Source organism: Crinia signifera, chromosome 3 (genome assembly GCF_055691185.1).
Source record: "Crinia signifera chromosome 3, ASM5569118v1, whole genome shotgun sequence".
Taxonomy (NCBI): domain Eukaryota; kingdom Metazoa; phylum Chordata; class Amphibia; order Anura; family Myobatrachidae; genus Crinia; species Crinia signifera.
Genome location: NC_139219.1, coordinates 97,563,177 through 97,576,084, shown reverse-complemented (window position 1 = coordinate 97,576,084; position 12,908 = coordinate 97,563,177). Strand labels below are relative to the sequence as shown.

Below are 12,908 nucleotides of genomic sequence, written 5' to 3'. Positions count from 1 at the left end.
GGCTCCCCTTGGGTTGGTGTAGCAGAGTTGCTTTCGGGGTGGCACACCCTAACATTTATTTAGCACTATTTATTTTAACTAATATTATACTTTCTAGCACTACACTTTTTAACCTCTAGCTCCTGCTTCTTTCTTATTAACACACTTTTACAGCTTAGTTTTTCACTTGTGTGCTGCCCTGGGGTGACTGGCTTATGCTGGCCTTTTTGGGGTTCAGTGTCCCAGATTCAAACTTAGTATTAGGGACCCACCAGAAATGAGGTCACCGTGAAGCTGGTTTGTGGGCAAATATTTATTGGCCAATGAATATACCAAGAACCTCTATTATTGATTTATTTGATTAATAATATGGAGTGTGCATCTGCACCACATGTTTTTCTTTGCAGAACTACAAGTCCCAGCATGATATCACCTTATGTAAATCAGGTGTGCATTCTAAGATTCCCCCCCCACCGTATTGTAAGTTATAGCATAGTGTTGGTGTATATAGTGGCAGGGTAGTGCACAAAGGTAGCATAGCAGTGTATGCAGTGGCAGTGTAATGTAAGTGTTCACATAGTAGCGGATGACTTATTAGGAGAGTAAAAGGCAGGAGGATGGTGTGAGGCTGTAGTTTAAGGCAAGACCAGAACTGAGTCAGGGTGAGTGACTTCATGGTGTATGGCACAGGCAGCCGTGTAGTACAAGTGTAGCATAAAAAAAAAGCAGACAGTGAATTTGGAGATGGACTGAAGAGGGTTGAGATGGAAGCTTGGCAGGCCAGTGAGGATAGATATAATATTAGAACTTCTAGGCACACACTGCCCCTTCCTGTCAGGCCAGTGAGGAGTCGATTACAGTAATCTAGACGAGAGGAAAAAGGCATGATTTACAAGTTTAGATGATTCCTTGGCGAGAACTGGCCTAATTCTGGAGAGATTGCCAAGGAGAAAACAGGACAGAATTAAATGGCAGAATCACGGATGGCACAGAGACAATATATATAGGAAACAGAGGGAGAGAGGAGAAGTGGAGCTATGGCAACTTCTAAGGATCCAGCAGCAGAAAACACACAAAAAAAAAAAAAAAAAGACAGAAGATGGGAACCAGGGATAAGTACATAAGTATATGAGTGTCATCAGCATACTGGCGACAGATTGAGGTAGATTTAAATAAAGACAAATTCAAAAGTATACAGGGACACCTACATAGGAGAAGAAAGAATGGGACATGAGTCCGAAGCGGCTGGATAACTGGGTGAACCATGATAATGCTGGGTCAGGGTCATAGGAGTGATAGAAGCAGAGGGCATGCCGTAGGAGATGGTTAACAAGAGAGAAGAGATGTGAACTAAAAGCTGAAATATTATAAATGTATAGGAAATTATATTTATCGATTAGAACGTAAGCTCATATGTGCAATGCAATCTTTACTTTCTGCATTGTGTTAATGTATGAAGTCGTATGCCATTTTTAATAAGATCCCTTCAGCAATGTTCAATGTGTCAGCACTTACATATAAATATTGTGGGGGAGATGTACAAAGCATTGTAGAGATAAAGTACAAGCCAACCAGCCCCTAACTGCCATGTTACACGGACTAAGCACCAATTTATCAAGAAGTGATAAAACCAGGGTGTGATAAATTATGTCCAGACAATCGGCACCAAATTGTAATTTTTCCAATACATGACAGTTGCGAGCCAACTAGCTGGTGCACCATTTATCATTCACAAATTTTAATAAGTGATCCCCGTATGCTTGAAAAACATTTAGGAGCGAGTCGGCTGGTACTTTATCACTTTCCAAGGCTTAGAACATTTGTCCTTGTATGTCCATAGTATAGTAACCCCAAATTACGAAAAATAATAATAATAAAATATATTTCAGGCTAAAACCTTACAGGAGTTTCTTGCAGACAGTCATGTAGGTAGCGCTGAGTCCTCCTAACAACAGATGCGTCTGCTCCAAGAAAAGGAATGGCGTACTGCTTTACCTCATTACTGTAGAAAACTGCACCCCTGTCAAAGGATATTTACAGTAGTTTATTTTTCTTCTATTATGTGCAGAAACTAAACATTTATAAAGGGGGACATTAATAGCAAACTCTACCAAGCCACACTAAACATTTTATCCAATTAATGTATTATGTACTATAAATGTAAAACCAACCATGTTGTATAGAAATCCAATGTATGAAAACTCCTTACAGCTTTATTTCCAAAACTTCAAAGCATAGGATTGAATCGCTCAGTAAAATATTAAACAAACTTTCTCCTTAACAATAAAAAGGGAGAGATTTATTTTGGTCTGGCTGCCCCAGGACTGTTTTACCCCTCAAATTGTGAAATTTTATATTCTAGAACATGAGTAATTATATCAATGCTGTTACACACACACATTCCACCCCCCCCCCCCCCCCCCCTTTCTCCTTCTCTCGCCGATTTCAATAATTTAAGGTTATTGTTATACATACAGGTTGAGTATCCCTTATCCAAAATGCTCGGGACCAGGAGAATTTTGGATAACGGATTATTCCGTATTTCGGAATATTTTAATATTTCAATGATGTATTTTGAAGTATCTTGCATTTATGCTGTATAAACACATAATATACACACACAAATATATTTTATTACCACATAAAATACACACAAATATATGTTATTTGTTCAAAAAACAAGGTTTCAAAACGTGAAAAAAAATGTGTGTACTATCTCAGCACTGAATTTGAATGCCAAGCAATCATTGTGCACATATATAGTACCAGTTACATATCATGTCCCCAGTGAGTTTTTAGCCAAAAAATTTTTTTTTTTCACTTTCTGGAATGTCTGGTTTTCGGAATAATTCGGATAACGGATATTCGGATACGGGATACTCGACCTGTATTATATTATGTAGATGGTATTACTATACCTTAATGGGAGGCATTGTATGTTCCCCAGCACAGGTCTTTATGCTTTATGCTAATTGTCTACACTGCATGTATTATACCTCTGTGTGTCTCCTGTTTGAAACTAATAAAAAAATGTTTTTAATAAAAAATGTTAATAAAAAAAAGAAAAGAAAAAAAAAAGTTAATAAAGGGAGAATTCAATTAATTAAGCGCAGGCTAAAGGGTATTTTTATTAGGTTTATATAGCTTGTGTTTGGGTGGCGCAGACACGTTAACACATAAAATAAAAAAATCGGATTTTGTGCAAGTGTACTGTACGAATGCTGCTTTGAAGACAAAGGGTGGTCACACTATATATTGATTTGCTTTAGAGTTCTCTTTCTCATTCACTTTTCATTTTGGCAATAGATAAAATAAACTGGTACTTGTTTCCTAGCACAGTGCCCATCGCATACCATAATGGCAGCCAATGTTATACAATTTTAAGATTGTATACCATCGTATTGTATGGCATATACAATGGTATACAATTAAAAATTGTATAAGCACCCTAATGGGTGTTTCCAATGTTAAATGTGCCCTCACTATCAACGCCAACCCAAGCGCGGCCAGTGCAGCGAGCCTGCGGGGGGCGGCGGTACGCATCCTCCGACCTTTTCATACCCCCACTATCCACGTCGGCGGAGATGATTTTATATAGTGTGGCGAGCGCAGCGAGCCCGAAGAGTGGCGAGCGCAGCGCGCCCCGCGAGGGGACGCGGAATACATGTGAAGTGATGCACGTCCCCTCGCTGCGCTCGACACACTATATAAAATCAACTCCACGCCGACGTGGATAGAGGGGGTATGAAAAGGTCGGAGGAAGCGTTAGGGTGCTTATACAATTAAAAATAATCGTATTGGGGCTTATACAATTTAAAATCGCATCGCTTGCCATATGCCCGCATACGATGAGATGTCATACAACTTAATATTGTGGGCGCCGTGCTAGGAAACAAGTACCAATAAACTTTTTGTTAGACAAAGGGGGTATGGGGGGGGGGGGGGTGGAGACAAGTGCACTGGCATAGGAAATCTAGAAGTAGGCGATTAATCAATTAGGAATCCCCTGATGCTAGTTAAACAATGATAGAAATGTCAGATAATTAATAAAAGTGGGAGGTGCTCCCTAGAGAGTAAACTAACAATGGAAGGAAGAAAGAAAAATACTTTTTGTTGAGGCACTCTTGTTAGACAATATGATTGTTATGATGGCGTTCAGTCAATTAGAGGGTTGTATAAGTCCTAGGAATCTGAGTGGTAATATAGTGTTTATTGGGGTGTAGTAGGGGGAATTCCCCTGTAGATAATTTTTTTTTGTAAAACTTAGCTTTTATTAATTCTTTATAAAAAATAACACACACACAAAACATATTTACACTTCTTAAAAGAACACCTTTCAGGGTATGAATTTATGTCCCCTTGCTTGGGTAGGATAAATTGTAGAAGCTTATTCGTCAGAATAGAGATCATTAGAAAAATCTACTGCAAATATTTTTGACACTTACAGCAAGAAAAAGAAACACGTAGCAACTTTGGTAAATGATACTATGGTTGCCAGCACCTTTTTTATCAGCTGGTACCTGTCATTGCTCTGATGCCACTTTATAATGGTTGATTCGTACTAATTAGCACTTGTTAATTGTAGTTGTCAGCTCCAGTGAGCGGACTAAGGTAAGTTGTCCAATTAATTACCCTTTTAAACAATCTATCTCCGTGTGAGAAAATTCTGTATCCAATAAATCCTATCAGAAATAAAGGTGTCAACAATTAATAAGCACACAATTATGTTAATTGGTATAGGTAGCCTGCGAGAGTACTAATCAAATAATTGTAAATGTCGAGTTATTTAACCATTTAGGGGGATATTCAATCTCCGGCGAGCACCTCCCATCGGGGAAATGCCCGCCGGGCCCTATTCAATGCTGTCTTCCCCGACGGCATTGAGCAGGGTATCTCGGCAGAACGAGCCCGACATCACTAGCTGTCGGGCTTGTTCTGCCGAGAACAGCCGGGAAGTGATGAGCTGCCGGCTGCAGCTCGCCTCTTCCTGGCCGCAACTCGCGGCCACGCCCCCTTTTTGCTCCCCGGCAGGCGGGACATTGAATCCCGCCTGCGTGTTCTCGGTCGAGCTGACCGAGATCAGGACTGGGTCACGGCAGTCGAGCAAGCTCGACTGCCATGACCCTGACATTGAATACCCCCCTTAGTGTTTCTAAGTCCGCAGTATTCAAAAATCAATGGATAAGTCAATTTATCAATGAAAGATATAAACAGAAAAAAAAAACAGCTTCTATGCGTCAAAGTATCAGGCAATCGTCTCCCCCAAAAGGTAAGGTTTCAAAGTAGAACTTTAGAATTAAAGTCTCCCGGGTGTGTCACTCCACCCAGATTGCTTTAGCTCCACTACATATACCTGGATAAAGCAGTGTAGGTTTTACGTGGTCATAGTCAAGTCTCCTTTTTATCTACTGACCTAAGCCATCCACTGCTATTTGCCATCATATGGGTATGGCCTAAGCCACCATATGGGTATGGGCTGATCGGTACTGTGGGCAAGCACTTCTGATTCAGGAGAAAGACAATTTGGAGATATAGTTATAGGCTGGTGTCTACTGTCTCCTGGGTGAGGAGGGCACCCTGATGCTGCTTAACAGAGCAGGGATTGCTCCAACCTCCACTCCAGAGATTAGAGTTTGCAGCGAGTAAAAAAGATAGACAGGACGGTGTTACCGTTGTTCCTGTTGCACTGCTGCCATCCATGTGCGGCTAATCCGCATTGGCGGATGATGAGCGGCACCATGTTAGGGTAGTGAAACCATCGGGTATAGTGAGCACCAAGATTCTGCCCTCCCATGCTGCATGCGCTGTTACAGACAGGAAGAGAAGGTAAGATGCGTCTTACTACGATGGTGTGTCTGTACTATCATGTGCTGCGGATGCTGCCGTGCATGGCGGTTTGGTCTGGACGATCATTTCTCAACAGATGTGTGTGATAAAATAAACTATTAAAAAAATTTCCACACCTACCTTAAACTCTAAAACGGTCCATACAAACTGGGCAATCGTGGTCATCGCTGGGGGGAAAGCCGCTCAGTGCATACACACTGATCGGCTTTCCCCCTGCCTGGTACTGTCAAAGCTGGTAATCTGCTGGTAATACCAGCAGATGAACAGCTTTCCCAGCGATGATGCCTGGGAGGCTTTGAGCTGAAAGCCGCGCAAACATTATGTTTTGAGCGGCTTTCAGCTCACAATCGCTCAGTGTGTATGGGCATTTACACATGACTTTGCCAAAATCTCTGATAGATATATCCGTCACCAAACTAGTGCGTACACACCACTATTTTCCCCAAAGGGCAAGAGATTTTCAGGAGGCGAAAGACTGCTGAAAATCTTTCATTATAAGGCTATTTACATAATGGGCGGGGTTTGCATTCCAAGGGTGGGAGCAGGGGCCATTTTATTCTGTGCATTTCTGTTCTTGGGGGCTGCGTATATTCGGAGCCCAGCGATCAGGTAAACCCCACCACACCGAACAAAATCCCGCCCATGTGCACGTAGGGAGAAATCCATTTACCTGCGCCAGCAATGTATACGTTACTGCCATAACAAGATATGCATTGGGGGTAGTGGTGGCGGTAATATATACATTGCTAGCATGCCCCAGCAGTGTATTCGTTACCGCCATAAATATATATACATTGGTAGCCAGTGGCAGCGGTATCTTATACATTGCTGGTCTGCACCTGCAATGTTTACGTTACTGCCTATTTTTAATATACATTGGTGGGCAGCAGTGCATAAAGTGGTCCTGGTGAGGTGGTGGAACTAACTTTCCCCCACCAATATATCACAGCCAGGGTGGGTGCTAGGGTGTTCTGCACCATCCTCCAAGCTTTAAATTTGTGGCCTATCCACATTCCCATGAAAAAAATAATGTGGGCCACATAATACCACCCCTAATTCAAATTATGCCCCACGATGCAAAACAACCCAACACCTAATAAAAATGAAACCGTTTAGGGAATGGATTTGTGGGACAGGGGATTATGCGCACCATAATGCCCATTGCATGTAATGCCATATAAGTGCCGCTTACCTACATGCTCATTGCTAGGGTTTTCTTGCTCGATGGTAGGGGTTACTGTGTGGTAAGGAGACAGAGCTGTGGAAAACCAGGCTGTCTTAGAGAAGGTCCATCAGTCAGCGGCCCGGCTATTTCAAATGACGTGTCGGCTTGTGATCCAATCTGAGCCCAGCAGCGGTGGCTCCTGATTCGCTAGCAATTTGCAAACCTTTATTTAGCAGCACTTGAGGAGAAGTACTGTAGATTCATTTTTAACTAGTGGTTAGGGGTGGGGATAAATTTACAATATTAAAGAAGAAATTAAGGGATCTTTTCTGTCAGTTTAGGCTGGAGATTACACCTTACTTGCCATTTTGGATGACATGTTTGGCTTACAGATCCTCTTGCAGCATTCCACCAAGTCCTCAGCTGAGGTATTGGAAGGAAGACAAGCTCAAAGAACCAGGATAAAATGGGAGGTGACTCCTCTTTACTTTATGTCCATTTATTAAAGGAAACCCTGCAAAAGGGAGATATTTATAGATAAATTAGGCTAACAGACCTTCTGGGCCTACCCAATTAGCCAGAAATTAGCCCAGCCACAGTTATTATGAGGGACCTTTTTATGGGAACTCAGCAGGCTCTGAAAACAAAAATCCCCCAGACACTTAGCTTGTTTTTGGGAAGTTGGCAAAAAAGACACGTAAGTTTGTGAACTTATCACGTATTCTGTGTGATTATGCCCAAGCACAATTGATTGGTTACCCATAGCAACATCACACGTTAAGTCTAATTGACATCTTAGTCACGGAGCAGCCTTATAAAAAAAATGAAGGGGAGCAAAGTCCTGTTTTTATTCAGTCGGCACTCCTTCTAGGGCAACAGTGCCTCAACCAATTTCCAAATACTTCTTATCAACAATCTTAGACTTTGCCACAGTGTTATCGTATAGCTGCCACTTGCAGGCCAATCATGCTAAAAGGCAAAAGTCCCACACAGACATAAACAGTCATGGTTACAGCACAAAAATAAGAAATCACCTCTCTAATAAAGTATTCCCCGAGACAAAAAGGTGGACCCAGCAAACTCTCCCTCCCCAAATCCATATATAGAAATAAACAGAGGTATACATTAGACATTAAATCTCATGAATCAAAAAATATATAGAAAGAATGAGTCTCATGTAATTACAGTACACTTCACCCAGAAAATTACACAAAGCAGTATAGTGCCTTTTTAAGGAATGAGGTTTCAAACCAAATATAAGAATTAGCCCATTATGTTTAATAAATATTTCTGAAAATGAATCTATTCTTGCATTTGTATTACCTTCATGTATGCGCACAGGTGCATTACTGTAACATATATACATACCTGCCAAAATTTATGAGTGAGGACCCAAGACAGTGCCCAAAAAGGTGGGACTGTCCTGCTAAAGGGGTTTGTGGATAATAGCTTTCTTTTATGTACATATATAAATATTTGATTAAGTGAATAAACAAACAAACCTTCTTTTTAACTTTTTACCAACAACTGGAAGTGGTTTGAGAGCCAACTGCTTTCTAAGTTTCTTCAGATTACCCTGGTCGGCAACCCCATGAATGGCAGACTGCCATGTTCCATCATGAATGCATGTGCCCTATACCAAGCAAACAATATGGTGTCATGAGTACTTGTGGTGATCACCACTTTTGGGCATACATTTAATTTTGGAACAATTTCAGTTCAATGCAAAATTCAGCACATCCTGATTCTATTCAATAAATCAGGTTACCAGAGACAGCTAAAATATTTTTAGAGTGTTCAATACACCCAATTTTAGAAAAACTCTAGCAGCTATTTTCAAATAACTTGTTAGCGTCACGGTTTCATTTCACCAGTGGATGATATTACTTTAACAATGGCTAAAGGTCCATACACATATTAGAAAAAAGAAATAGCTCAGTGTATACACACTGAATGATTTCCCCCTCCCAGCAATCTTCGCCGCTGTAAACAGCTTTCCATAGCAGGACGCTACAGGTAAAACCAGCAGACGAACAGCAGCCGCCAATGATGTTGGAGCGTGCATTAGCACTCACCGACTGCCCACACACACACACACACACACACACACTTGCCGGCTTTGGAGCTTAAAGCAGCTCAAACGATGAAACAGAACTGCTTTCAGCTCAAAGTCACCCAGTGTGTATGGGTCTTTAGGGAGTAGTATTCGCCTTACTACTCAGGTAAATAAATGTAGACATAACAAGCTTTTCTGTGCATCATGAATATCCAGGTTTTATTGACAGAAGAGAGTGAAATCACAAACTACTTATGGGGTCAATACTTTCTTTAAACCACTTATCAAGTTTCTAATAAAAGAGGACGAGATCATTTTATTATGCGTTTATCCATTTATTTACAGAACTATTTATACAAATGTCAGATCTTAAATGATGTACAATGAATTACTGACCTCTGGTCCAGACTTAAAAGATAAAAAACTTTCTACAGCGGTCAATGTACCTGAGGAAGAGTAAAGGAGAAATGATTTGTATTCTTCGTAATCATCCACTAATGAAATATTCCATCCGTGGCAGCAATTGTTTCTACAAGGCAGCACAAAGTCTGTGCAATTTACAGGGAGCACCTTGCACAACTGACATCATTAGCTATAAGTCCGAAGCAAATGCTAGAAGAGCGCAAGACCGCGGCTATATTCTCTTCTCTGATCACAGACTATGGGGCAAATTCATTTATCGGCAGGGTAAAACCCTGTGGCTAAAACTCTGTCCCAAGCAAGAGAATCCCCAGAGGGTACACTGAGGCCAGTTTCACACACTCTGGCTCCTGCCAGACGGTGAAATCCCGCACGGCCAGGGAGCCGTGCCGCACACAGTACTTTATCATGGAGGGGATAACCACAGCCCGGCAGCCGTCCCTTCCAGTGGCGGGATCCGGCTGCAGCCGTGCGGCCGGGCCGTGGCCGTCCCTTGTGAATGGACACAATAGTGTCCATTCACAACTTATGTGTGCGGCACGGCTCCCTGGTCGTGCGGGATTTCACAGTCCGGCAGGAGCCGGAGTGTGTGAAACCGGCCTTAAAGAATATATTTCCTTGCAGTGTCAGGAGCACAGAGAAAAAAGGAGATTTATGTTCTTACCTGTTAAATCCTTTTCTTCGAGATCCATAGGAGACACAGGGCTTACGCTGGGTATAGGTGGTGATGGACCTGGCAGGCACCAAACGGGATAAACAAAATCCTAAGCCTCCGGGAACTGGGCTCCTCCCCTCCTATACCCCGCCCCCGCCTCAGGCCACCAGTTTTTTTAAAATAAACAAGCCCAAGGCAGGAGCAAAGAGAGAAGGAAGAAAACATGCAACATACAAGGCCACACACAAAAACAGGCCTAACCTAACCGCAATTTTTTTTAAAATGCAGTGAAAAGTATAAAAGCAGGCGCGTCAGGGAGGGATCCCTGTGTCTCCTATGGATCTCGAAGAAAAGGATTTAACAGGTAAGAACATAAATCTCCTTTTCTGTCTCGAGTCCATAGGAGACACAGGGCTTACGCTGGGACGTCCTAAAGCAACCTCTCAGGGGTGGGGACGCGCCTGAGCCGCGCTAAGGACACTCCTTCCAAAAGCAGAGTCCCCGGAAGCAAAGGTGTCAAACGCGTAAAAGCGCAAAAAGGTACTGGGGGACGACCAAGTAGCCGCCCTACACAGCTGCTCCGCAGTAGCCCCACCGCGGACAGCCCAAGAAGCACTAACCGACCTCGTGGAGTGAGCCCGAATCCCATCTGGGACCGGAAGGTCAGAGTCCCTATAGGCCTGGCGGATGGTGGATCTGATCCACCGAGCCAACGTCTGTTTAGACGCCGGCCAACCTCGCTTGTGAGCAGCGTAAAGGACAAAGAGAGCATCTGATTTACGAACTGACTTCGTACGCTTTACATAGATGCGAAGTGCGCGAACCACATCCAAAGAAGATTCTGAGGCCGATTGCTCAGGAGACCTGAAGGCAGGGACCACAATCTCCTGGTTGATGTGGAACCTCGAGACAACCTTAGGCAAATGAGAGGGGCGAGTTCGAAGAACTGCCCTGTCTGGATGGAAGACAAGATAAGGGGAACGCCACGACAGGGCCGACAAGTCGGACACTCGTCGAGCTGAAGCAATAGCTAGCAGGAAAATAGTTTTCCAAGTGAGCCATGGAAGATCAATCGAACGCAACGGTTCGAATGGAGGAGACTGTAGAGCCTGGAGAACCAGGGAGAGGTCCCACGGGGCCACCGGAGGGACAAACGGAGGCTGTATTCGGATAACCCCCTGCAGGAAGGTACGAACATCCGGTAGTAGCGCCAGTCTTCTCTGAAACAGGACAGACAACGCAGAGATCTGCACTTTTAGAGAAGAAAGACGTAAACCAGCTTCCAAGCCCGTCTGCAGGAAAGATAATATTCTAGATAGCCTAAAACGGCTGGGATCCAGCCCCCTTGTCGCACACCAAGCAAAGAAGGCTCTCCAGATCCTATAATAAGCACCTGCTGAAGACGGCTTACGTGCTTGAAGCATAGTCCGGATTACTCCTGAGGAAAAACCCTTTGCCCGCAAGAGGGACATTTCAAGAGCCACCCCGTCAAACGGAGGCGGGGCAGATCCGGGTGCAGGCAAGGACCCTGGCTGATGAGATCTGGTCGTAGAGGAAGATGGAATGGTAGGTCCATTGCCATCCCCAGGAGATCCGCGTACCAGGGCCTCCTGGGCCAATCTGGAGCGACGAGGATCAAGCTTCCTCCTTCGGCCTTGAATTTGCGAAGGACCCTGGGAAGGAGAGATATCGGGGGGAACACATACATTAGATGAAATGGCCAAGGTGCCGATAGAGCGTCTGTGAGACAGGCGCCTGGATCTCTGGTGCGAGACCCGTACCTCTGGACCTTGCGGTTGTGACGAGTGGCCATCAAGTCCACTTCCGGAGCTCCCCATCTGTCCACGAGCAGGTCGAACACGTCTTGATGAAGCGACCACTCCCCGGAGTGGAGGGTCTGGCGGCTCAGAAAGTCCGCCTCCCAATTCAGTACCCCCGGTATGAATACTGCCGATATGGCCGGGATGTGTTTCTCCGCCCACTGGAAGATGCACCTGGTCTCTGCCATGGCCCCCCGGCTGCGAGTTCCTCCCTGGTGATTGATGTATGCTACAGCCGTAGCATTGTCCGACTGGACCTGAACAGGGTGACCCCGCAGCAACGGGAGGGCTAGACATAGGGCTCGGTATACCGCCCTTAGTTCCAGGCAGTTGATGGAGAGCTGGCTCTCCCTTGCCGTCCACAACCCCTGGAAGGATCTCTGACAGGTGACTGCCCCCCATCCACTCAGACTGGCGTCTGTCGTAAGAAGTACCCAGTCCTGGATCCAAAAGGGGCGTCCCATCTGTAGGTTTCGGGAGAGGAGCCACCACGTGAGGGACAGACGTAGCTCCTGGGAGAGGACAATCCTCTGCGCCCTGATGAGACGGTGTGACCCGTTCCACTGGGTCAGAAGCTCCCACTGCAGCGGGCGGGAGTGGAATTGGGCATATTCCACCATCTCGAAGGTGGAAACCATCGAGCCCAAGACCCGCATGCAGGCATGAATGGAAACCGACCGGTGTCTGAGAAGATCTCGAATCCTGGACTGGAGTGTCTGAAGCCTGTCCTCTGGCAGGAAAACCCTCTGAAGTCTGGAATCCAGGAGGGCTCCTAGATGGACCATCCGTTGAGATGGAAGGATAGCAGATTTTGACCAACTGATGATCCAACCGTGACTTTGTAGAAGGGACACTGTCCTGTGGATGTGGTCCTGGAGTTCCTCCGGAGACTGAGCCAGCAGCAGAAGGTCGTCTAAATAAGGGAGAATTCTGACCCCTTGACGTCTGAGATGTCCTGCCATGACT

At 44.5% G+C, this 12,908-nt stretch overlaps 1 protein-coding gene across 1 annotated transcript in view; it reads right to left on the bottom strand.

Moving 5' to 3' along the window:
• The window catches only part of LOC146063667 (saccharopine dehydrogenase-like oxidoreductase), a 59,641-nt gene that overhangs the window by 34,913 nt on the left and 11,820 nt on the right, over window positions 1–12,908 (bottom strand). The window contains exons 5-7 of the mRNA XM_083176252.1: window positions 9,444–9,493; window positions 8,494–8,624; window positions 1,882–1,999 (exon numbers count right to left, since the gene is read on the bottom strand). Of these exons, the coding sequence (XP_083032378.1) occupies window positions 1,882–1,999; window positions 8,494–8,624; window positions 9,444–9,493 (299 nt within the window). The remainder of the gene's footprint in view (window positions 1–1,881; window positions 2,000–8,493; window positions 8,625–9,443; window positions 9,494–12,908) is intronic.